The sequence below is a fragment of the Chaetodon trifascialis genome, chromosome 23, assembly GCF_039877785.1.
Source record: "Chaetodon trifascialis isolate fChaTrf1 chromosome 23, fChaTrf1.hap1, whole genome shotgun sequence".
Lineage (NCBI taxonomy): Eukaryota > Metazoa > Chordata > Actinopteri > Chaetodontiformes > Chaetodontidae > Chaetodon > Chaetodon trifascialis.
In genome coordinates, this window is record NC_092078.1 from 6,946,048 (window position 1) to 6,971,943 (window position 25,896).

General features: G+C 45.1%; 1 protein-coding gene across 1 annotated transcript in view; it reads left to right on the top strand.

The window, feature by feature from the left end:
* The window catches only part of rbpjb (recombination signal binding protein for immunoglobulin kappa J region b), a 44,295-nt gene extending 21,048 nt beyond the window's left edge, over positions 1-23,247 (top strand). Inside the window, exons 2-11 of the mRNA XM_070993193.1 lie at positions 7,020-7,058; positions 14,585-14,680; positions 17,356-17,521; positions 17,664-17,838; positions 18,112-18,249; positions 18,529-18,641; positions 19,180-19,320; positions 19,539-19,694; positions 19,797-19,900; positions 20,755-23,247. Coding sequence (XP_070849294.1) covers positions 7,020-7,058; positions 14,585-14,680; positions 17,356-17,521; positions 17,664-17,838; positions 18,112-18,249; positions 18,529-18,641; positions 19,180-19,320; positions 19,539-19,694; positions 19,797-19,900; positions 20,755-21,079 — 1,453 coding nt within the window. The 3' untranslated portion in view covers positions 21,080-23,247. The remainder of the gene's footprint in view (positions 1-7,019; positions 7,059-14,584; positions 14,681-17,355; positions 17,522-17,663; positions 17,839-18,111; positions 18,250-18,528; positions 18,642-19,179; positions 19,321-19,538; positions 19,695-19,796; positions 19,901-20,754) is intronic.
* The last annotated feature ends 2,649 nt before the right edge of the window (positions 23,248-25,896 follow it).

Sequence of the window (25,896 nt, forward strand, 5' to 3'; positions counted from 1 at the left end):
GTCCGCAAAAGTCTTTAATTTTTCTGACTGTGGTGTTTTTGTGTGCCTCAGCTTTCCTTGTCCTGGCTCAGTTGGTAGTTTGCATTATGGGGACGCTGTCCTGCTTTTGATATTCACCAAACTTCAGAACAACTGGAGGCCCAAGTGCAAGTGTTTTGCATTGATGGACACAAGCGCCACACAACAGGCATTATGAGCACACCTCAGTGAGCCAACAATGACATCACTCTCACTTCCCAGCGAGAGCCCCCAGTCAGGACATCCTCTTCCACTGCTCACATCTACTGTAAATGGAACAACAGTTTCTCATCACACACCACTTCACTGGCCTTGGCACACTTACCCATGAGTAGCCATGCCAGGGTAAGCTACCAGCAGCAGTTTAATGGGCCTATCGGGTTCCTAATAGGATATTGCCAAAGTAAAAAGGCCCCATTTCAGGGTCCATAAACAGAACTGGAAGGGATAAGAACAGTATGGGAAATGAGTTTAGTAGTTTACAAGACTTGAAAAGCAGAGAGACTCAGCAGAGGGTTTGGATTAGTGCAGGAGGTGCTGGTTGTGTGTGTGCATTTGAGGTATATTTCTACAACTAAAATACTTTATGGTGTTGATATTAATGCCACTTCTGTGTTAGTTGGAAGCGGTGGTGCTGACTTACTAAATATTTACTAGCAATGCAGTCCTTTTGCTCAGGACCGTGAGTTTAAACTCTTTCCAAGCTGCGTTTTAACAAGACTACCAATATCCTTCGTTTGTGTTGTTGAAGTTTAACCTGCAGAATAGACACCCTTGACTTTTGCTTAAGGATTGCTTCCTCATGTCCTTTTTTTGGAGGATTTTAGTGGCAGAAGTGCAGCCAGTTCGACAGTTTCACATCATATACTTCTGAAATACATTTGGAATAGCGTCAAATGAAGAAGCTTCTAGTTGTTTTGCGTTATGCTTGTTTATTTTTAGCATTTACTCGACACGTGTAAGGTGACTTTAGAGAGCGAGTAAGCGCATGAGCTGCTGAGGGGACTGCTGAAAAGTTAACACTTTGCCTTTTGGCTTTCTTTTCCTTGTTAGTATAAAACCACATTGAAATAAAAATACATCAGTTTGCTCTGCATTCCTATCTTTCGGCCTATCTTTCTTTCCTCCTCTTGAAATCAATCCGTCGCGAGCTCAATGCATGCGTCTGTGTTAACACCCTCCTGCTGGAAGAGCCCCTCTTGCCGTCCGTGTCCCATTGCGGCGAATCCTATCCTGTCGCTTGATTTGTCACCACTGCAGTTTGGCCGCAGTGTTCGTCAGCTTCATTGTATCCTGTGGGATCAGTGATAGTAAGCAGGAGGTGAGGAGGGGAAGGAGGAGGAGGGAAGGGAGAGCGGTGATAACGGATGGAGAGCAAATCAGATGAAACCTCTCTTTTAACAGAGCTTCCTTTTCCTCCGTTGACCTCTGGAGTGTCTGTTTGCAGTCACACTTTGGTGCTGCAGCGCACGTCACGGGGCATCGCTTGGAACGGGAAAAGATGAGACAGATTTTCGGCGCGTGAGCGCTGATTTAATAACTACTAATTGCACTTTTGCAGTAGATGGAGCCCTCACTGCTCACAAAATAGGATTAAAATGAGGAAATAAAGTTAAGCAAAATTCTAGAACAAATAAAGGATAAATAAAGTGCTGGAAAACATGAAAAACAATTAGAAAGTGTTTCAAAATGATATAGAAATCCAGAAGTGAGTGTCTTGCTTTCCTGCACTCGTTTCATCTTTGTGTTAACCTCCAGGCTTCGAGTCGTTTTGATATTGAATGACCGTCTGAGCCTTTGTGCAACTTAAGACAACTGAAATAAGCCAAAGTAGATGAAGTCAGAATTTTGTAGTTGAACTTCTTGACCTTTGACCAGCATGCACGCCATTTCAGAGTCAAGCCTACCCTGAAGAAACTGCAGATGCAACAGCCGGCGCACCTCTCTTTTCTATTTGCAACTCTACCTTTTGCGGTTTCCTGCGCTCGGTCTGCTTTGTCTTGTTGGTGTTTGTCTCCAGCGAGTGTGTTGAAGTGAGCTCGTGGAGGTGATACGAAGCCGTGGTTTTTCACAGAATTTGCTAACCCAACAACTTAACACATCTGACCGCCTTTGTGTCTCTTTTTAGACATCCCTTCTTCACAGTAAAACCAGCGTTACTGTCCAGAGTAGTTTCATATAATCCCACTGAAGTGCTTGAAGATGGGAGAGAGTAAGGGCGTGAATTTTTATGCATGCACACTGTGAATATACAAAACAGCCATTATTTATCTCAAATGTTTTTAATCAGAATCAGAATCAGAAAAGCTTTATTGCCAAGTACGATTTTACACATACGAGGAATTTGCTTTGGTGAGGTTGGCGCATGACACATCCATTAAAAAGAAGCTATTAAAAAAGTAAAAAATATAACAAGAAGTAAAAAATATAACAAGAAGTACAAATTATAACAATATAAATATATATACACACTGTCTGTTTTTTTTTTGTTTTTTTTTTTACAGAAGCACAGTCTGTTTTTTTAAAAGGAAGTCCAAGCAGCGAAACATATTGCACGCCGATTCATGTTTTTTTGCACCCTTTGCACCCCCAGTTTCACCTTCCTTTTCTCTCAGCACATCCACCTCCAAACCCCTGCACTTCACCTCTGCGTTGATCCTTTCCTCCCTCTTTCCACGACGCTCCTTCTTCTGGCCTTGCCTTTAATCTCACCCCTCACTTTTTTCCCCGCAGTATCCTTTCCTCCATCGCTCCTTGTTTGCAGTAGGGGTGAGGTTTGAAGGGTGGGGGGGGGGGGGGGGGGGGGGGAAGAGGAGAGAGCCGTCTGGAATCCATTAGCCAGTTGAGGCATCAGTGTTTCGCTGTGGGAACCTTATTGATTGCCCTCCTTTGTAATTATTCCACCTCCACTCCCTCCTCCTGGCTCTTGCACCAATCATGCCTTCAGTTTCTCTCGCTTTCTCCGGCCCTTTATCCCTTCTTTGCCTCTTTTCCCTTGCTTTTTTTTTTTTTTGGTTGCTATTTTCATCCCCGCATTTGCGTGCGACTTTTCGCAATTTCACACTGTGCCTCCGTCCCAAAAACCCCTAAGCGACCGAGTGACACAAACTGTGTTTATTGATGGCCTGTAAGATGTATTGACACACTTATCAGCAGCATGCAACTCTACCACATCCTACACAAGGAGAAAATCTGACTCACTCGCACTCTGTGTCCCTCTTGTAGACACACACACACACACACACACACACACACACACACACACACACACACACACACACACACACACACACACACACACACCCTCCATACAGTCACCTCCATGTGCTGCGTTCATGTACATCCTCTTTATTCCAGCCGAGGTTATTGCAGTGCCTCAGTTGGTAGATGTTAAGGGGTGTGTTGTGTGTGTTTTTGTTAGGACGGATTGAGTCACCTTACCTCTGAAACGTGGTTTGCAATAAAAAAATCAGGCGAAATCAGGTAAACAAAAGGACATTTGCTTACTACGTATGTTTTTGACATGAACGAATGTGAAGGAGACTAAACATTTTGTTCATTTATTTTAAATGAAGTAACAAGCTTGTAACAAGCTCTGGTAATACGTATGTAGATTATGCAAATGAGCATGTTTGACAGGTTTGGGAATCTTTGGGAATCTCATGACTTGATTCAGAGCTGCAGTGCTTGCTCGATTCATCGCTCTCCATATTTTGTTAAAGAAAAACAAACATCTGTTGTGTCCTGCGCCTCAAATGTGAGGATTTGATGCTTTCGTTTGTCATATGTGATGGTTAACTGACGTTTGAAGATATCACCTCGGACTGTGGAAGAAGTGCAGTAAGCATTTTTCACTATGATCTGCCATTTTATAGACAAAACTATTAATAGACCAATTGAAAATGAAAGTTTAGTTGCAATTCCTCTAATTCTTCTTCTTCTTCTTCTTCTTCTTCTGATTGTTGGCGCCATGATTCATTTCAGAACTGATTCTCGACTCAGTAAATGGAAAACGGGGCTCGTTCACTCACATTTGTAGCTCACAAATGAAACGTAGCTGACGGTGAAGCTACCTGGTCTTGAAGAAGATAACGTGACCAAAGCAAAGTGTGCAGGAGTACACAGCTTTTTTAAGTCTAATTCACTGACTGGTGAATTTTCCAGACGCAAACAACACGGGCCGATCTTCAAGCTCTGGTTTCTCGTTTGCGCCCGCTGTATCGATGATGCTGGCTGCAGGCTGTAACCTGGCTGGCGTGCCAATAACTGACACGCTGCTAAAGTTTTCCAGGTTGAACTCGCACTTTTGAATCCAGGCCCGGCGCTGTACGACACAGGCTGTAATTTGACTGTATGAAACTAATAAGACTGTAATTATTTGGCTCATAGGACACACTGAACCCAGGGCCTTGTACTGAATGACAGTTAGTGACAAACGCGTGCAGCGTGAACACCCCGAGGTGAACGAAACCCTGTGGAAAGGAAGTCGATTTTGCTTTCCGCTCTTCTTCTCTCCTCTCTTTTGTTCCTGACAGTAGCTCGGCCTCATACTTTGGGGGCCATTGTCCCTAATTGGTTTTTAATACCATTTTTTTTTGCGTGTGTTAAAAGTTATGCTTCAGCTAATTTGCATGTTAATGAAACAAAGAAATCAAGAGGTTTAAAATTCAACTATGTTCAGATTTGTTAAAATAAATTCTGATCTGCGGTCACGTTAAAAAAATGTTTCTGTCTGTCTTCCATGCAGTGATATCGGTGCTTCGGTCCTGCTTCTCTGTCTCCTTTTTCTGCGTCTGTGCAGGCGACAGCCATGGCTGGAGGCGCCGTGTTTTCGGGTTGTCCATAGGGACATATATCCAAATGTCGTGAACGTGATTTTCTCAGGAGCGCCTTGAGGAAATTTCTTCCTATTTGCCACAAACAGTCGCTTGAACTCGAGGATAAGGTCAAAGGTCACCGTGACCTCACAAAACACCCTTAACTCGAAAATTCTTACTCTAATTGTGACAAAATTTCACACAAATGTCTCATGATAAAATGAAGTGATGGCATTTCACACCGAAAAGGTCTAAGGTCAACTTCACTGTGACATCTTATTCTGCAGAAACACTTTTATGGCCATTGGTCAACACCATAACTCAGGAACAGAAGGGCAGACTGTGACCATATTTGGTCAGATACTGAATTGTCTTTCTTACATATGTGAGACTGAATAGGCACTGGTGTAAACTGCAACTTGGCTGGCTGGCGCACGCATGCAACCGCAAGGCGGTAATTCTAGGTATTGCCTTGTGATGCTGTTTTCATGTCATCTTGATCTGTTATTACTCAGGAAAAGGCTCAAAGAGCTTGGGCCAGACCATATTGCTTGTAACAGGTCGCAGACGTCACTGCTTTACCAATAAAGAAAAGAAGCTGACCAGAAAATAGTCATCCTCAGCTGTGATATGCTGCAGGTTTCTGGCCCTTTTCTCTACATGTGTTCGCAGTGGTTTCCTTTTACATGCAATGACTAATTTTTCAGTTATGACTCAGTCACACGTTGCTGATGTCGAGGTGAATTTTAGGACAGTCTTCGCAGTGAGTGAAAGTACATGATGCTGACATGAGCGGACTGATGGTAATCAAGATGTGAAGCTTAGAAAGGGGCACAGCACCCAGAATTGCAGAGAGAAGCCATCACGTAAATGTAAAATAAAAAAAAGAGCTGATACATGTGTCATCTTCCCGGTTTCGGCGTCAGATGACATGAATCACCCCTTGCTTTAGATTTTCAAGAGCGTCGGGGGGCTCAGTGCAGCTCTGCAAATGCTGACTGTCAAACAGGTTGATTTGAAATACTTAGCGGAAAGTTGAACTGCGTTTCCTGTGTGTCACGTGTGGCAGTGGTACCAATTTCCCATCTACTAAGAATTTACCTGAACATTTGATGATTTTTGAGAAGTACTGGGTGCTGACGGTGATGTCGATAGAGGCGTCGATGTCTGGTTTTTAGACTAAATGGAATCAGGGGAAAAAGTCAGGATTTGGTCATGTTCAGGTGGACGTCTTAGCGCCTTAAGTAATCACTTTCAAACACTGTCATTTTGTATGTTTTGCTGCACTGCACAGTGAATTTGCATACAAATTTAAATGAATGTTCTTCCTGTTGAAGTTTATTTTATAACCCACCGTTCATTTTTAAAGCACTATGAAGTGATAGACCGAGTGCCGCATCTCATATCATTCAGAATCCAGAAGCATTTACCCCGTCAGGTCACAGCGGCGTCTAGTTTCCAAAATGCTGCACGTTGCCTCGGACCAAGTGAAATCTGCCCTTAGCTATTGTGCACCATTGAACTGGAAGCAGCGTCAGGAAATGATGCCCTTGTTCCACTTTTACAATTCAGATCAGCACACATGAAGCCTGAAAAGCTGCTGCTGCTCCTGTCGGTTTACTTTTGCATCAGTATTTCACACTTAATGCGTTTAATGCCAGATTGTCAGACAGTGAGGTCTGAGTCCATCACATCTATTTACTGTTTAAAGCTGAAGGTTGTAAAAACCTGGATAACCAAGATAAGGATGTCTGGTCATTCTTTGAGCACTCCCTCGCTTCGTCCATGCCTCATTATGAAGTTTCATGTCGCCATCTCAGAGTAAGTCTAGCTTTATGTTTTTCTGAAATATGATTGTACCTATAACGATTCATGAAATCTGACACAAGATGGTTTTTTCCCTGATGATGCACAGCCTGTTTTGATGCCGTAGACAGGAATTAGTCTGAATAAAGTTCAGCGTCTCTGTACACCTGCTTTTACTTCACTGCCGCCGTGAAAACACAAAAACACGCCGATACGTCCTGCCACCGAGCGCGGTGCCGCTACACACTGTCAAGGCCACACTGACAAGCCTGCGTGTGTGTATAGGTGCACCATTGTGTAACGCAGTGTTTACTCTGCGTGTGTTTGTGCTTGATAGCCAGCCCACTCATGTTTTCTTCTCACTTTGTGTCTTTGCAGGAAGTTCGGGGAGCGCCCTCAGCCACAGCGCCTAACAAGGTGAGCACACGTACACACACACACACACGCAGCTTATTTTTCCTTTGAGCCTTTTTTGATGTCATGGTGGTATTTGTATGTCTACCTGTGCACAGAATATACATGTTCTTGTGAGTATACTCATTCAAAAACAGAGTAAATGCCACCTATGTGAGCATGTCATGTATTTTACAAGCATTTTTTTGTGGCATTACATTATTACATATACATCCCAACAGCATCTGTGGCTGTTGTAGGCCTGGAATAAGCACATCCAGTCTTTTGCTTTTGTCTGAATGCATTGATCGGATGGCCCACCGTCCTGTCGACCTACGTACCCGCCTAACTGAGCACTCTGCCCGGGGTCGCTTTGGAGCAAGGCATGAAGAGAGGGGATGGGATTATTCGGAAACAGTCATGTTGATGTAGAGATACCTGTAATTGCTAATCGCCTTCATCAACAGAATTGTACAGACGTCATGGTTTTTCCAACAAGGGGCACCTGGCCCATCAAAAACTTTATGATTCCTGATTGGATTCCTGCAACACATCAAAATATATGTGCGAACCGGCAAACAAACAAATTCATAAAACTCACAGTTGGCCATCTCGTCATCGTTGGGGCTCTGAGGAGCTAGCGGTGATTTCCAGAAGTGATGAGTAAGTTCAGAAATGCGACTGTACTGGCCACAGAATAAATATAGTGTAGACTGGCTGCATGTTGTTGCCACAACAACAACAACAACTGCACGTCAACATGCCAAAGCAACAACATTGCATGTGTAGTTTGACCGTGTGCTGCTGGCTCCATCGTTCACGTTTCCACCATTGGACAGCTGTTATCTGTTGACCCCTGCTGCATTGCATCATTTTGTTCTGCCATTGATTGCTCATTAGTTAGATCTCTTTAGTTTTTCACCTTTAAAGTCCTCCAGGACCTGCTTTAGTATGTTTTTGTGTTGAAATAAACTCTGTCAGAGAAACAAGCCAGAAAAGCGATAATTCATCTTTTCGGTGGACGTGCAGTCTAAACTCGTACTCTGTGTGCACTGTACTGTGCTGCACTCAGCACAGCTTTGACGCGCAGCGCTGCAAGTTTTTGATTATTCTGTTCCTCTCATGTTTGTTCCAAGTCATTTGGAGCAACATTTGGGTGAACACATAATGTTGATGGATGTTGTGGTTTGCTTCTGGAGATTTGTGTGTGCTGCAGGGTAAATGTGTGTGTATGCACTTGTTTGCTTGCTGGTGTTTTTCTTTGTTACTGGGAACGGGCAGGGGTTCGCCTGCGCGCTTGTGCGTGCACGCGCTCGTCTTTTGCGCGTGGCGCTCAGCGGGGGAAATGAGGGGTTGCGTATTGCCTGGAACAGCCGAGCATGGTTTCGGAAAAAGGGGCCCATGCACCTTTTGATGTGTCCCCCTCTTTATTCATGTGCTGCCAGTCCGCTGGCTTGCACTGGCCCCTCCATTTGTCTGATGGTTTTGATGGCCAGAAATATGACTGACACAAAACACTCTTTACGCAGGCTCAAAACACAACTCCCTTCGTGTGTGTGTGTGTGTGTGTGTGTGTGTGTGTGTGTGTGTGTGTCTTTGTACCCCTGTGTATCACAGCGTTGTCTTCTTTGTGTTTGCCTCTTTGTATCTGGTTCAGTGTCCTCATGTCTGTATATTCACTCACACCCACTTGTCCCCGCTCTTGCAGCAACAACAGCCCCATGACTTTCCGTCAGGCAGCAGCACAGACAGCTAAAACAGTGCACCGTCCTGCAGGGGCTTTTTAGGGCAGCTAAAGCTCTCCGGGTCCTGCAGGGCCGCCCTGTCAGGAAGGCTACTCGACTGGAAATACAATACATGACACACATACACAGAGATGCACGCACATGCATTTTAGATTCAGACACACACAAACAGACACAACACATGAACATACAGGCTGGATAAGCTGCCTCCTCTGTTAGGGGAGCCGCCCCTTCAAGGGCTTATTCTCCCAAACAACAGAGGAAGGGCCAGCTCTGCAGAATCCATCGCCGCAGATGGAAACGCTCAAGAGAAACAGCCTTTAAGTTATCAACTTCTTTGTCAAAAACACCCGAATTCAAACTAAAATAAATCCCTGATGACCACTAATTTGGCCCAGGCTGCTGTTTGGTCTGGAGCTGCACGCTTGAATTTAAGATCTTATTTTCCTGAATCGTTTTCCTTTGCATTTTTTTTTTTTCCATCTTATTGAGTTACAAGATGTGTTCAGTTGATTCATGTGAATTTCCCCAAAATCTTCTTAATCTGCCGCTCAGCTTCCACCGACTCTAAATTCTAAACATTTGTTTTTTTCCCCCCTCGTCGGCGGTTGATGCTGCAGGCGCCGTTTTCTCAATGCGACAAAACGCACCGCGCTTTGTTTTCATATTGTTTCGGGTCGTAAAAAAAATAAGAGGCGAGATCTCGTGCAAGTTTGTGCAAGAATCTGCCGTATGAGGAAGCTACGCATCAGCGTTTAAGAGGTTCACAAGGGCCTTCTGGAGATCAGACATCACACACTGAGCAGGCACTTGTGTGTAGATCACCTCTCCTGGACTCACACGCGGAGATTTAGAAGGAGGGTGCGCACCCTGAACCGGCTGATTGTTAATGTCTTAACAACACCACGGATGTGTGTAATCTACCTTTTGTGATTCACGAGGGCGCACACTAATTGCAGTCTGATCATCTTAATTGAGCTATTTCACAGTGCTCGTGTGTATACCCCTCCGCTGTGTGTGTGTGTGCGCGCGTTTGTGTGTGTACAGGGGGTCTTGTGACAGCCCCACTGCTGTGGACGCTATGGCAGATGTACAGGACAGATGCCTGTCTGCTCTGCTGCATCTGTAGCCTGGCTTAACCTAGCCCCCCACCCCCTCTCGCACACACTCGCCCGACCCCCTGCCGTGCCTGCTGTTGAGTGTGTGTCTCTTTTTGTGAATCTGTCTGGCACATTTTTGGCTTACTTGTCACGCATTTCCTTTTTTTTTTTTTGTTTTCTCTCTTATGTTTATCTCTCGCTCCGTTTCTTCCCTTCCTCGCTCCACACATCTCGTCGCCTCCTCTTCCTCTCTTCCACTCGGATTTGATGAAAGAATGCCCTTCAGCACATTTTCTCGACCTAAATAAAGCCCAAAGAAAATTAAACCTGCCACTTAGATGAACTCTCTCTGTCATTTGCTTCTTGTCCACCACTTTGTCCGACCACACATGCTCCGTGTGGTTGTTTGCTCCTGTGTTGTGTTGTTTCAGCTCCTCTTTACTTTCATTTCCTGCATGTTGCATGTATGGCCTGGATGAATGCATGTGTCCTCTTAGTTCAGCTAAACACTCACCATCTGCATCACAAATCTGGCCTGATTGCAGCAGCTGCTAAACTACCAGCCTCGCCGATAAAACTATGTCATTTTAGTTTGTTTGGGTTTTGTTTGGTTTTTTGCTGAGATGCATGGCTGCATTGTCGTTGCTTGTCTCTTGTTGTGTGCTACTTTTTATATTACATGTGGATGTGGCTTTTTGTGTGTGTTTCAGTTAAGATTGAAATGCCCATGACCCCCACTTCCTGTCTCTGATGAAATCTGATGAAATAGGGCATTGATTTCTCATTTTGGACATTTCTTTTTTTTTATTTGCTCCCAGATAAATTTGTATTTGAGTGTTTTTAATTGATCCGGTCCCGTATGTTTATTATGTATGCACGTAAGTCTCATTTACATGTATATGCGTGATTTATTTCTTTTAATTTTTATGTGTCTGCACGCTACTCCTGAATAGGAAGTTACACTGTGCAGTGCACTGGTCACTGTCTCTCTCACTTCTGCTTCCTTTCAGCTCTCAGGAAGAGACCTGATCTCTATCTTGTGTGTGTGTGTGTGTGTCTGCCTGTGCGTGCGTGTGTGTTTCAGTATGTGTAAGAGATGAGCGATTACTCAGACCCCCCTTCTCCCTTTTATCCCATGCAGCATCACCCATCATGACTTTTAGTCAACATGTTTCCCCCTCCTGTCCCGGAGGTTACCACACTGCGTTACATCACAATCTCATCTTTATGGTACAGATGTGTCATAATCAATTAGTTCATGATACTACCGGTATAATCTGTAAGGATATACTCATATCAGGACAATGGCAGTGTCACAGCAACAACCTGCGTGGCTGAAAGCAAAGCTAACATTGTTAGTTGGAGCCACGACAGTAGTTTGGAATTGGTTTGAACGGAAGAGATCAGATGTAAAACAAACTGGAATGACTGGAACAACAAAAGAAAGCAATACTACAAACTCATTTCACCACCTCAGGCAGAAGCACCAAGTTGAGCTATTCTGAGTCCTAAACCAAACAAACTAAGAAGGATCAGCATCGCCGAACCTTAGGCAAGTTGTGCTCCATATTTTCTGACATCGTCAAGAATTATCGCAGAAATATGCTGGAATATCAGGTCAGGCCTCTTAACGGTGCCTTCATCACTCTCTGGTCTCAAAATCTTGTCGCCTTAATGATTTAAAAAGATCTGTGACTTTGTTGCTCTTTCCTGTTTCCAGTCTGTGCTGTGTCGCTGTCCTTAATCACTTTTTACAGCCAATTTCTACCCAAACAGAGCTATTAGTGGTGCATTAAAGGCTGTTTTGACAGTGTGGCTGCATCTACATATTTTTCCATAAACTCTTCTGCTGCGGTTAATAATCTTAGTCAGTCTGACTTCACTTTATTTGCACTCATTTGCTTTGTATACATTGGGTGTGCCATTGTCATTAATTCCTGTTAAAGCGGTGTTTTCCCCCTCTTTTGCATATGATTTTAGCTTTTCATCTCTCGCTCTCACCCTGAATTCCCCCGTCTCTCGCATTTTTCCCCCCACACGTTAACCCTCACCCTGCTCCATGTGCAATACTCTGTGTGTACTTCTTCCAGTGTTTTACTGCGGTTGCGCTTTTCTCACAGCAACTGAAATACTCAAACCCAGAATGCTGTGATTTTCATGGCTGCAGCGTTGCATCAGACGGGAATATTTTAGATGTCCTATGCGTCATTTTATACACATTCCCCCGAAATTCAGCCTGACATATTTAGTGTCTTTGTAAACCCTGGGTTCCCCACCAGAATTTAATATAAAATTCTGTGGGTTTGAACAATGCTTGGCTACGTGACACAAGTTTGTAAAGATGGACCCACCACTGGGTTTGTGCTTCTCATTTGATGCCAGGATATTCAGTTTCATTTGATTGCTGCCACATGTTGGGGCATCTTTGTTATCTATTCAGAGGTTATGGAGAGGTGGCTGTGAAGTGGATAGCCGTGCCGGAGAGGGCACTGCAGATGACAGTACATTAAGAACGACTGCAGTCTTCTGATGAGGCATTTCTGTCTTGACGGGAGGGGGGTGGTCTCTTCCCCAGCTTAGCCACAGTGGTCTGGAATGGTTTGGTGAGCAGCGAAACAGTGTTAACCACAAGCCAAGGCTGTCGCACGAAGCCTACCCAACACTACTGTGAGATTCTGGTGTCATCAAATAACTATACTGCAGTGTTTCTGAGTATTTACTCACAGTGTTGGCCCGGATGAAAGTTCACGTTAATTATAGAACCACAGGTTTGTGGCTGAAGGGGTTGATTAAAGAAGTGCTAAATGGAGTTTGCAAGGTTGGTGTTTGAATGGGAATATTATTAATTACCAGCATGCTTGGGAGTAAATGAGATCTGTCACTTATTGCCTTGAGTAATCAACGTGTTTGTCAGAAAACCCTGAAAATGCTCAGTTCCATATAACAATGTGACGTCTTGATGTTGCCTGTTTTGTTTGACCAAAATAAAGCCCAAAACATTCAGTCTACTGGCACATGAGAAAAGCATCAAATCCTCATATGTGGGAATCTGGAACTAGGTAAAAGTTGGCATTTTGGCTTGACAAATAACTGCGTCCAGTTTGATTGTGGTCCAGGACATTTGTTTCACGTCTCTATCCTCATGTTTCCTGTATGTATCTGAACTGCTTCTATCAGATAAAGGTTCGTTTCCTGCCAATCAGCTTATCATTTCAATGCTAATATGAATATGCATGTAGGCAAACAGACCGTGTGTGAGTGTACGTGTGTGCGTGTTGTTTTATCTGTGTCATGTGACGTGCTCTGCAGGCCTGACATCAGCAGGTTTGGACTGTGTGTTCTCCATATAATCAATCAGAGCTGCAAGCTCCAGAGTCTCCCTGAGGTTACCGTGTCTGTATCTGACACTGGCGAGTGTATCATTCACTGAAGCCCAGAGGAAGGTTATGTCATTTAATGTAAACACGAGGAAGAAGAAGTGACTTTGGCGCGTCCCCGCGAATAGGACATAGCTGTTTGAGTCGAATGAGTTTGGCTCGAGTCCTCTGCACCTTTTTCTTTCCTGGCTTGATTTAGGAAAAGGAAATAATTTCCTCCATGTGGTGTGTAAATGGTATCAGATTGCGTCGGATCAGTTAAACGGCGTCAAGTGTTTGGAATTCAAGGATCGCACCTCCGTCACTTTGAGCCGCGCTCGCTGAACAAACATTAGAGCGTCATTTTTTGTCGTGAGGCTCAAATTGCAGCTTTCATCCGGAAAAATAATTGTCTCATCACACGATGGAGTGAGAAGGAACGCGTTTCCCAGTCCATTATGAAATGGACTAAAATCCCTCTCAGCCCTCCTCCTCCTCCTCCTCCTCCACACACACGCACGCACACACGCACTGTCATGAGGCCCTTTGCTTTTCATAACAAAGGCCCTGTCTAACCCGAGCGTGTGGTCCAGTGTTGCGTGGCAGAGTGTGTGTGTGTGTGTGTGTGTGTGTGCGTGTGCGTGTGTGCATGTGTGTGTGTGTGTGTGTGTGTGGGAAGCCCTGTGAGCAGCCCGCCGTGTCAGGTGTCACTGACATCTGTGCATGCGCTCTGATTGGGTCAGGGTGCGTTAATGTCCAGGCACAGGATGCATCTTAATTGTGCATCGAAGCCCCCGATCTTTGACCGGCCCAGCGTAAGCTCCACCGGTCTCCCAAATATTAAAATAATTCTGGCCTTGTTTGTGTAAAGGAGGTGGGTGGGGGGAGGTGTGGGAGGGGGAGGTTTGGCCGAGTTGACAGAAGTAATTGGAGCGCGGACCTTGCAACATTTTGACACGGGATGAGGAATCTTTGCTGGTGAGCTCAGCTCTGTTGTTTTTGTTTTTTCAGCTCTGGTGTTTTCTTTTTTCTCTCTCTCTCTCACCCCCTTCCTCGCCTCCCCCCCTTTCCCCTCTCCCCCTGTGTTCCCTTCCCTTGCTCCTCACTGTCCCTCTGAGCCGGTCGTTGACGGTTCAGCATGTGTGTTTCTGTACATTCTCATCACTTACTTCACACTTTTGTTCAGTTTTTTTAATCCGGCTTGCACCGAAGAGCTGCAGCGACGCCCCCGCAGCGACCCCCTGCTTCAGCTTTGAGTTTCAACACATGCAGTATCACCTCACCGACTGGATCACAACACGGCCTGTTAATAAATATCTGTTCTCTGTCTCCTCCTTCTCATCTTGCAGAGAAGCGATGAGGAATTACCTGAAGGAGCGAGGTGACCAAACTGTCATGATCCTGCACGCAAAGGTTGCACAGAAATCCTATGGCAATGAGAAAAGGTGAGTGAGAGCACGTTCATCCAGGTTTCCTCCGACTTCCATGATTATTGAACGCTGCAGGATTTGAGAAAATAAAACAAGATGGTTTTTGAAGGTTTAAGAGATTTATAGATGGAAAGTGCATCAATTTAATCAGCACGTCCAATCTCCCTGGATCCCTCTCTCCTGTGGCGGATTAACGCAAGACTGATTTGGAGGAATAATTCATCACTTTGGGAAAATATGCGTATTTGTTTTCTTGCTGAAAGTTAGATGAGAGGAATGATACTTCTCTCATGTCTGTGTGATAAATGTGAAGCTACAGCCAGAAGGTTAGCTTAGCATAAAGACTGGAAACAGGGGGAAACAGCTAGCCTAGCGCTCTCTGAAGTTAAGAAAATCCACCTTCTTTGCAAAAGCAGGAATGTAAAAATGACTGTTTTAGTTTAAGGAGGGTGAAAGTAGGACTTTATACTAAGCTAAGCTAACTAGCTGTAGCCTTACACAGGTATGAGAGCAGCAGTAATCTTATAAAGCTCCAAATAAGTCAAACTATTCCTTTAAAGTAAAAAAAAACAGGCTTTTTATATATTTGGATTTGTCTCGCTGCAATACTTATTCTTGTTTTTTGTCCTTTTTTCCAAAGAGGAAGTAAAGAGTCACTTGTGTGAATGTGCCAACCTTTTTATGATGGATGATGTTTATGAAGCCTTTATACACACTGACCTATTGTTTAGCGCACTGATTGCAAACAGCTCAGCCTTAAAGGGAGTCATTAGCATCGTGCAGAACCACAAATCTGGCCTCGTCTGCTAATCCTTGTCCACTTCAGAGAAGTGGACCCTTTCAGTTGAAGGGTTTGCAGACTTGTAACGCGTGTTGCTCAGGGGGCTGTCGGGCAGAGGGAGCGCTCGCCTCCCGTGCTGTGCTGCCACCTTGACCCTTCTGACCTCCTGTATCAGAGGAGGTCAGAGGAGGAAATGAGCGGCGACCTCCCGTGTGAGGCCACGTTCAGGTGAGGGCTGCAGAGAGGCTCCTGGGGGAACGTGCCGGTGGGACCGTGGGCCACTTAGGTGTGAGGGGTCAAGGACGAGTGCACGCAGGTCTCAGAGGTCCACAGTTAAGCTGTCTTGCTTTGTTGTAGTTTCCACGTGAGTGCAGCGTGATCCCTGGCTGTTGCAACCCCTACTCTCTTTTCTGCTCTCTTGAACTCTGCAACTCATATTTTCTTCCTCAAACCCTTCCTGTAACTCTGCCTCTCACCTTTCTACCTCTCACTCTCAAACTTTTTATAGCTTTTTCCTCCCCCTGCCCCTCCCCCCAACACCCCCTTCTCGCTCATTATGCAACTCTCTTCTGCGCTCCATCCTCCGCCTGTTTTCTTGGCCCGAGCTGCCAGCGCTGCTTGCGATCTCATCAGGCATATCTCTTGGTAAATCAGCCCGTCGCGGGCCAACTCCGAGACACCTCGGAGAGTAGGAGAAAGGTGGAGGAGAGGGGTTGAGCCTGAGATGAATTCCTCAGATAAAGTGTAGCTGTCTGGTCCAGTTTAAGTAACACCTTGTGAGGCAGATGGCAGCGAGAGGAAGCGTTAAAACGCTGTTGTCACATGCATTCTTGTGCAGGTTCAGGATCAGTGTTGGTGGCTTGTGGGTTGCTCAGTGACATGCCAGTGCAGGGCTTACATTTGGGTGCTCGGTGAAAACCGCAGTATCTGTAACCAATAAACAGTCTAGCAGGATCACAGACAAGTGTTTGAATGAGTCTGTTTAGTCAGTCCCAGAGGGGGATTTCTGCTGTATTACAGTCACATATACAAAGTCAGGTTTCTTCCCCTGCCTGCAAAACCCCACGGTGATGGTGCTCTACTCGTCTGTCTGGCACCTCTGATTACTTCTGTCTGTACTGAAACAAGGGGAGCCCCAAAAAAAAAAAAGAAAAAAAGTGGGTGCATGGAGAATTCAAATGTGCCGTCTCCCTCTTTCTAGCTGCCTCTTTCTGTCTGTGCTTTTTATAGGAGGTGAAAGTAGACAAACACCCACAGAGACAGACGCTGGTGTTGCGAAATAGGTCGCTTTCCCGTTCCACGCTGACGCACATGAATTTATTTGAAGTGCGCTGCTTCGGTGACGAGTCGGTTTCACATTTGCTGAAAGTCATCATTTTTCTTAATGGAGCTCTGAACTTGATGAGAGAAAGTCTTTCGAGGGAGGAGAGAGGGGAAAGTTTGAAATCCTGAAATGGAAAGAAGCGACCTTTTTGTCGAAATTCTGGTTTGTATTTATTTCAGCGGATCAGTTTCATGCTGGACTGCTCGTGTTAACATCTGCTAAATTAGGCTCAACAGCCTGAGGACAGAGTCTTTAGTTCAAGTGTACAAAACAGTATGTTGATAAAGGTTTCTGGCTGTCTTGCTGAAGCTTTAGTGCAGGCCTGCCCTCTTCTGGTGTAAATCAAGAGATGCACATTGTTCAGTCTGTGCAACTTTAACAGGTGTTGCGCTTGTTTTTGCTCAGCTGCTGACATCCAGACTAAATATCTGTTCATGTCCTTGAGACGTTCCTTTCAAAAATATAATTTCTTGCAATCCAGTTCACAGTAACAAGCTGAAATGTTAGTTACAGAAGCATAAAGGGTCACAAACTTTTGGCATGTGATGTGGGATATCTTAAGTGAAACATCAATGCTTGTTCCAGGTTCTTCTGCCCTCCTCCCTGCGTTTACCTGATGGGCAGCGGCTGGAAGAAAAAGAAGGAGCAGATGGAGCGAGACGGCTGCTCCGAGCAGGAGTCGCAGCCTTGTGCCTTCATCGGCATCGGCAACAGCGACCAAGAAATGCAACAGCTTAACTTAGAGGGAAAGGTATGAGACACATGCACATTGTTGAAAACATGCAGCCCTTTGCGAAAGTTGCACAGAATCAGTGTACGTGACTAAAATCTGATCTCATTTGTTCTGTTTTCTTTCCCGTGCCCGTTTCTTCCTCCACCCCAACGCCCTCCAGAATTATTGCACAGCCAAAACCTTGTACATATCCGACTCCGACAAGAGAAAGCACTTCATGTTGTCTGTCAAGATGTTCTACGGCAACAGCGCTGACATCGGTGTCTTCCTCAGCAAGAGGATCAAAGTCATCTCCAAGCCCTCCAAAAAGAAGCAGTCCCTCAAAAACGCAGACTGTAAGTCGGTGCTCGTCCGGCGTTTGCGCCTCGGGCGCTTTTGCACTCTTGTTTGTCAGTAACTGTGGTTTGCAATTAAAATGTGGCCTGTATCAGTACCCTAATGATTTCCAGCCACCAGAGGGCAGTGTAGCGTCACCTGCTCGTCCTCTAACCCAGTTCTGTCACATGTGGCACACCTGTAGTGTACACATCACCTCCTCTGCTAACACAGCTGACCTGAGAGCAGCGTTCAGGATGTTGTGTAACCTGCCCGCCTGCGTCTGTCCACAGTGTGCATCGCGTCAGGGACCAAGGTGGCGCTGTTCAACCGGCTGCGGTCCCAAACGGTCAGCACGCGCTACCTACACGTGGAGGGCGGCAACTTCCACGCCAGCTCCCAGCAGTGGGGCGCCTTTTACATCCACCTGTGTAAGCCTCACTCTGCAGCACAAACAGCACAAACGGATTCTGAAAAGCTTCAAATCATGGCGAGATTCAGCACGAGCAAAGCGATGAAGTCGCTCTGACAGCCTGTCACTTTGCCTTCATGTTTGTTGTAAATGTAACCCCCGCTGTATTGTAGTAATTACACAGCTGATTTCTCCCAGACAATGAAAGTGATTGATGGCCTGAATGTGGGTTTGCATGCGTAGAAAATGTTGAGGCTGGTGGGCGGCTGACTTTTTCCTTCTTCCTCTGCGCTTTCAGTGGATGACGAGGAGTCAGAAGGAGAAGAGTTCACTGTGAGAGACGGTTACATCCACTACGGCCAGACGGTGAAGCTGGTGTGCTCTGTCACCGGCATGGCCCTGCCCAGACTGGTAAAAAGCCACGCCTCGTTTTACATGAGAGCAGAAATGAAAATGAAAATGAAAACATTCGGTCAGGAAAATCTTCATTGGACAAACAAAAGTCTTCAATTTGTCCTCATCTTAAAGGAATAAATCAACATTTTGGCAGCTTTGTTGTGTATGTAGATGTAGTTATATTTGAAGGCAAGCTAGCTCTTTGCTCCTGTTTCCAGTCTTTATGCTAAGCTAAGCTAACATCTACCAGCTCTTTCATAGACACATATGATTGTGGTATGTATTTAAGCTTGTTTCTTAAAATGTTGAACTGTTCCTTTAACACAAGGTCACATAAAGTTTGACTGAAGAACGTTTTCCCGACAAATCGTACAGTTTTTTGTGATTTCTTTTTCTCTTCCGCCTTTATCTCCTGCCTTGTTTTCTTTCCTTCTCAATCACGTGACTTCCTTGTTTCTCCTTGAATTTCGTCCTTGTTTTCTTTCTCCTGCCCCTCGCATCCGCCCGTCCGCCTCCCAGCTGACTCATCCCTCTCTCCGTCTCTCCCTTTCAGATCATCCGTAAAGTGGACAAGCAGACGGCGCTGCTGGACGCCGACGACCCCGTCTCCCAGCTCCACAAGTGTGCCTTCTACCTGAAGGACACAGAACGCATGTACCTGTGCCTTTCCCAAGAAAGGATCATCCAGTTTCAAGTAAGCGACTCACTCACCCAAAAATCCTTTTGCGTCCTCCGTCCCTTCACCCGTTCCACGTCAGTCCCTCAGGCCTGAGGTCACTTCACCCTCACATCTCATCTTATACCGGTCACAAATGATTGAGGATGATTGCTCTAGCGCTCAGAAACAAGCAGTGGTGATTGGGTGTAGTTATTGGTGGTTATTTTAAAGTCGTGTCTTCCCCCTTCTGCCAGGCCACTCCATGCCCAAAGGAACCAAACAAGGAGATGATCAACGACGGCGCCTCCTGGACAATCATCAGCACAGACAAGGCTGAATACACTTTCTACGAGGGCATGGGCCCCGTCCACTCGCCTGTCACCCCCGTGCCTGTGGTAGAGAGCTTACAGGTACGCTCCGAAGAGACGTCACTGCTTTCACAGTCCACATCGCCGATCAGAAATCTGCTCCCAGTGCAGGTTTTAAACCCTTTGAATCTCCTTTGTCCGCAGCTAAACGGCGGAGGCGACGTCGCCATGTTGGAGCTGACGGGACAGAACTTCACTCCAAATCTGCGGGTCTGGTTCGGAGACGTTGAGGCTGAGACCATGTACAGGTGTGTCTTTGCTTTGGCTGTCTGAATTTGGCTTTTGTGGGGGTTTTTGCCCGTTTTATATAAACTTAAATTTACTCAAACAGCTCTTTCCATTTCGTCTTTAAGATTAGATCCACAGCAATATTTTATTTTCGGGCCTATTAGCATACAAATTGTCTATTACAGCTAATCTGAGGACTGATGAGGGATCATACAAATGTAGAAAATGATGAGCTCTAAGTTTAATGAATATGATGGTGGTGCAGAAAAGTTTTGTAATATGAATCAAGGAAAGCTTTCAAATCTCTCTCTGTCAGCCTCGGTGCTGCAGATGCTCTGAATGCCTCATAGCACGGCTACCTAATGCAAAAAACAAACAGTCATCTCAGTTTTTAGTGATTTCAGCTGGTGTTAAATCACGCGAGTCGAGTCACAGAACGTCCAGCCAAAGACGTTTTAAGAGCCAAGGCGCTGCAGCGTTACACCCTTGTAAAAGTCCACAGCTTTAGCTTTTCCTCTGGCGTGTTTTACAGACCGATTGGATTTTATGTGTTTATCAGAGCCACCCACCAAGCATTAAGTCCCAGACAGGGGAGGGACGCGATTACCGCTGTCTGTGAAGCAGTGGGACCTCCCTGACTGCAGGCCTGCAGACCCCTCACGTTTCATTTAGTTATTGATTATTACTTTTGTGAGCAAAAAATAGATAGATAAATAGATAATAATGTCCATTTTATCACCAATTCGCCTGCAAAATAGCGGCTTCGCTGTTTCAAGAAATCCTTCGTGCAGTTAGCAGTCCAAAAGCCAAAGAGCGCTGATGTATTACTGACCGAATCTGCTTCGTGTTGCTTCTTTCCCACCAAACGCTGCAGGTGTGCGGAGAGCATGCTGTGCGTGGTGCCCGACATCTCCGCCTTCCGCGAGGGCTGGCGCTGGGTGCGGCAGCCCGTCCAGGTGCCCGTCACGCTGGTTAGGAACGACGGCATCATCTACTCCACCACACTGACCTTCACCTACACGCCGGAGCCCGGGCCGCGGCCACACTGCAGCGCCGCCGGGGCCATCCTGCGGGCCGGAAACTCCAGCCTGCTCAGCAACAGCAGCCAGGAGGCCGGCCCCGGCGTCTACGGCCCCAACAGCACCTCCAACGCCGGCGTCACATCCTCATCCTCCACCGCCGCAGCTGTGGTCTCCTAACGCACACAGGGGGCCACCCAATACGATATGCCTTGAGAGCAAATGTACCACAAGGTATATAAAGACTATGGGAAATAATAAACAAAAACTGACTCACTCTGAAGTGCTGCGTATTAAGTTTGGATACAAAGAAGCTGAAATGGAAGAAATTTGGCGGGAGAACGGAGCGAACGCGGGGGGGGGGGGATCTGAAGAAGGAGTGACATCACCACGTTGTCAGCCAACAGGAATAAGCGAAAGTGCTCCTTGACACGCCCCCCCTCTCCTGTGGTTACTTTAGGGACCCGCCTGTCCAGTTCTGGTGTTTGGAATGAGTGAAGTTCCTGCAGGCTCAGAGCACCAGCACCTTTCCACGGCTGCGAGGATGAAAGCCACGACAACAATACATCCACAGAAAAAAGAAATCCTCTTAAAAGTCGATTTTTTTTTTTTTTGCGCCTCCCCCCCAGCCCCTCCCCTCCCCTCCCACCACTTGTTTTATAATTATTCCTTTTTGTTTCGTGTTACTTCCTTTGTGGTTCCCTGAAGGGGGCTGGATGTGTTGTTGTTGGAGGGAGCGCGAGGATGCCGAGGGACTCACACAAAACGTGACGATAACATAGTTTTTATGGACCAAGGATCTTGTATAAGCTTTAGTAAAGGTACATTTTTCTCCATACCTTTTTTGTATTAAACATATAGTACACTTTTGTTACCAAATAGTTTCTATTCTTCCTCTGAGCTTGGGCTTTGTTTTCCCCCCTTTTGAGGTCCAAAATCCCAACCTGTATGTGATTACGACCTGACTACAAACGCCTGCTTTTTCAGTCTTTGGATTGAATCTTTTTTTTCGTTTTGTTTTGATACTCTTTGCTTCTTCTGTTGGGGAAAAAAATATCTGAAGTCTGGGTTGTTTATTTACATAAGCGAAGGTTTGTTTTTTTTTAAATTGGGGAAAAACCTCAGAGGGCCTATGTTTTATCATTGGTTTTTATGAAGTCTTTAAAAAGAAAAGCTTTAAGCAACGCCTCTGCCTTGCCTGCAATACTCTATGTGCGCTATGTCTCCTTTGGAAAGTATACACATCAGTACATCACACATGGAGCCATAGCTACGTTTGCAGAATCCATCAAAAACCAGACTTCCATATGTTACGAGATCAAGTCAGTTTGTCATTTTCAGACTAATGTAAGAAGCGTAGTCATCGACTTAAAAAGGATAGCCTTAGTACTGTATATTCTTACTGTATACACAAGCAAACCGGTCACATATCTAATATCCTGTATCTGTTGCTCTATCGGTCACTGTCAGCGTATCGGATGATGTCGTGAAACTTGTCTCCGCACCCAGCGAGGTGTCTTCCAGTGTGTGCTGTAGTTCTGGTGGCATTTAACTCCAGCGGGGTTTTTTGGTTTTTTTTGTTTTTTTCTCTTCCAAAAAAGACACTTTTCAATTGAATGTGGCCTTACTGATACCTTCAATTACTTAAAGAAAAAAGATAGAAAGATAGAAAGAAAGAAAGAAAAAAAAACTTCACCTTTTTCTTATCTGCTGTTTACTCACCTTGGAAGAAACTTTGCAGAGCACAAAAACAAGCTAATGCCTCGCCTCTTATCACGGGAGCTCTGCCGTTTCCAGCTCACTGCTGCGGCTCCGGAACCGCGTCGGCGTGCAAAAGCAGCCTTCTGACGGATCTCTCCGCCTTCATTTTCGGTGTACAAGTACAACAAGCCCGTTTTTTTGTTTTACTCTCACTCTCGCGGTGCCCGGCACCTTCTCACTTTTGGTACAATGTCTCACGAGCGCTGTAAGCTCCTGTCAGCCTTCTTCTTCTTCTTCTTCTTTTTTTTTAAAAAAAAAAACAAAAAAACAAATCTCCTGTGGTTTAATATCTCTGCAGAAACAAGCGTGTGTACTTTGAGTAGTTGCACTCATCTGTGTTCATGCCGACTGCGTCTCCTGCGGGAGTATAAAGGCCTTCTAAATGTGTATTATTGAAGATGTGCATTTCCAAACAGAACAGCAATATTGTACAGGTCATTTCATCGTCTTCGTCCGCCTGAGCACTAGATCACCAGCCAGCAAATAGGTGCGTGCGAGTGTGTGCGAGTGTGTGTGAGTGTCGTATGTAGTTGCTGTAATGGAATATTGAGTCAGACTCGCTCCATTTCAAAGTGTGCTCCAACCGCTGTCGGAAAAAAAGAAAAAAGAAAAAAAAAAAAAGGGTTTTTCTGTCTTCCACCAGGATCCAAATGTCTGATAATTGTGGAGAAACATTCAAAGGCAATACTTGTGATTTTAGTATTACAGTACAACTGTAAACACTTCTGGGGAAAAAGAACAACGATACTGTAACTTGAATGTCTGCTTAATGAAGTATTTCTGAACTTTTCTTACCAACAAACCCTTGAAATAGGAACAAAAAAGGATTCGCTTGCACCCCCTTTCCAATGTAAAAAAGATAAAAGTTAAGTTATGCCCCCCCCCCACTTCGCCACCCTTGCCCACCTGTCAGTCATTAATGTTAAATGTTTTATATTGTAATATTGATATTTTTTAAATTATTGGTACAAATCTCCCCTTGTCTTACGTCAACACACACAAAAAAAGTGCATTATTGCCCGTGCTGCCTAGGTTGGCCTGGGAGTGTGTTTTTTTTGAAAGAGGCCACTTCCTGTCTATCCCGGATCCGTCGAGGAGTCGGTGCTGCAGCGGTGGTGTAGCATCCAAACCCGGAGATTTTTTGCGCTTCTTCACGCTGAACTCCTGCGACGAGCCGCAGGTCGACCCGAACCCTTTACTCTGCAGGATGGAGGTCACGAAATCTTAACTGTAGATTTTTAACTTGAGTGTTTTTTCTATGTTTACTAGCTCTAAATTCAGCGAGTGTTTAACATAGCCTCCGCATTAGCATCTCACCCCCACCCCACACCCCCTCCTCCCCCTCGAGCTCGGATATTTTAGGGTTTTTGTTTACAAGCCGAGCGGCCTCTTCAGGCTAACCACCCCCGGCTCCTCTTCATCGCCCCACGCGAGTCTGAACGGAGCAGCTTTGTCACATTCGCTCAAACTAACAAAAGGGGGTGATGCATGCTTTTTTTTTTTTTTTAAAGAAAAAAAAACAACAACAGTGTGTCGCCTTGACAATCCCAGCTGGTTTACAGTTGATTTTTCTCTTCGGACGCCTGGAGTCCGAAGAGATAGGGAGGAAAAACAGAATAACTTGATAACACGCCTCACACAGAAAGGGGATGAACTGTAAAAAACAGTCAAAAGTAATGTTACATGCCTTCTTCACGCTGTATTAACCTGGCGACAAAGCTTTCGGAGAGGAGAGGAAAAAAAAAATCTCATTCGCGATGCTTTTACGAAACATCTTAACCGGTTTCTTTCTCTTCGTGTGTCTGGTCATACTTGTTTTGCTCTTCCAAAAGCAGCTGTTCTTGTGTTTGTTTGTTTGTTTGTTTTTTTATAATGAGCTCTGAACAATGTATGTATCCTCTAATATGCCAAATGTCTTTTTATAATGTAGTTTTCATGCACTGCTAAACAAAACAGGGCAGAGTGAGAGGCAGCTTTAAACAAATGAAAAAAAAAAAAGGAGTGTGGAGCCCTTCTCTGTCGCACTCAGCCTTACTTCTCCTTAAGACTATTTGGCTGTTTGCACTACAGAGCGCTAACCTTTCTTTTTCACACACATTTCATCCTCACTCTTCATCGCTCATGTTTATGTATGTACATTTGGAGCCCCCACCCTCCCACCAACCCTTTTCTTTTTAACATGCAGTCTTGCTTAGCTTTGCTACAGTTGGATCACTTTTTTGTCATCATTTCCTCCTCCTCCTCCTCCTCCTCTTCCTCTTCATGTCCTTTCACTATCTTTCACTCTCACTGTATCTGTGTATTATTCTAGTAAATGGTAAGCAGAGGTGTCATTGTGGTAGTATACTCAGTGCTCAAAGGGTTGCTGATGGTAGAAACCTGTGCCGTTTGTAACATTTAGCAATAACGTCAAAACAAAGGGGACGGTTTTTTGATAACATAAGTTAGTTTGTTTTTGTACATATTGCAGCTCCAGGTCATTGCTCAAAATCTGTATGTCATTAAAAGAAGAAAAAAGAAAAAAGAAAAAAAACGAGACAAAAAAAACTTGCAATATTGGCATAAAAATGAGAAATAAAAAAGTGATATAAAATCTCACTTTGTGTTGTTTTTCATCGTCGGACACGTTTTTACACTTTACTCCAATTAATTCAGGTTTTAGCCGAAAGAGAACAAGCGAATAACCCAGACTGGTGTGTCTTTTATGCAGGGAACGTTTTGTGGAGCAGTTTTCATCCCCAGCGGCTGCAGGGTGAAGGAGGGTAGGCCTTTGGGCATCGAGCAAGCCCAAATGGAAACTCTTATCCCTGGGATGAAGTCCCAGCAGATTCCCCCTTTTCTTTCCACCACTTGTCTGGGCCCTAATGCCCTCTGTCCTTTAGATCCACTTTTATTAAAGCCTTTAAAAGCTAAAGTTACTCTGCCCCAAGTCTTTGCCAACGTCGCAGCACACCAGGCACTCAAGGTCTTTATATGGTCGACCAGACGTTGGGTACGTGGAGATGGGTTGTGTGTGTGTGTACATAAGAAAAAGAACACAATTCAACTCTGAAAGCAGCTCTCAGACGCACATAACAAGCCTGCAAAATCACTGGGATTACATTCAATTATGTGCCCTCGGGTTCAACAGGACTTCCACCAAATAGGCACATTGTCATGCAATTACAACCCCGATTCAGAAAGAAGGTGGGACAACGATTCGCTAATCCTCGACTGAAAACAGCACAAAGACAATA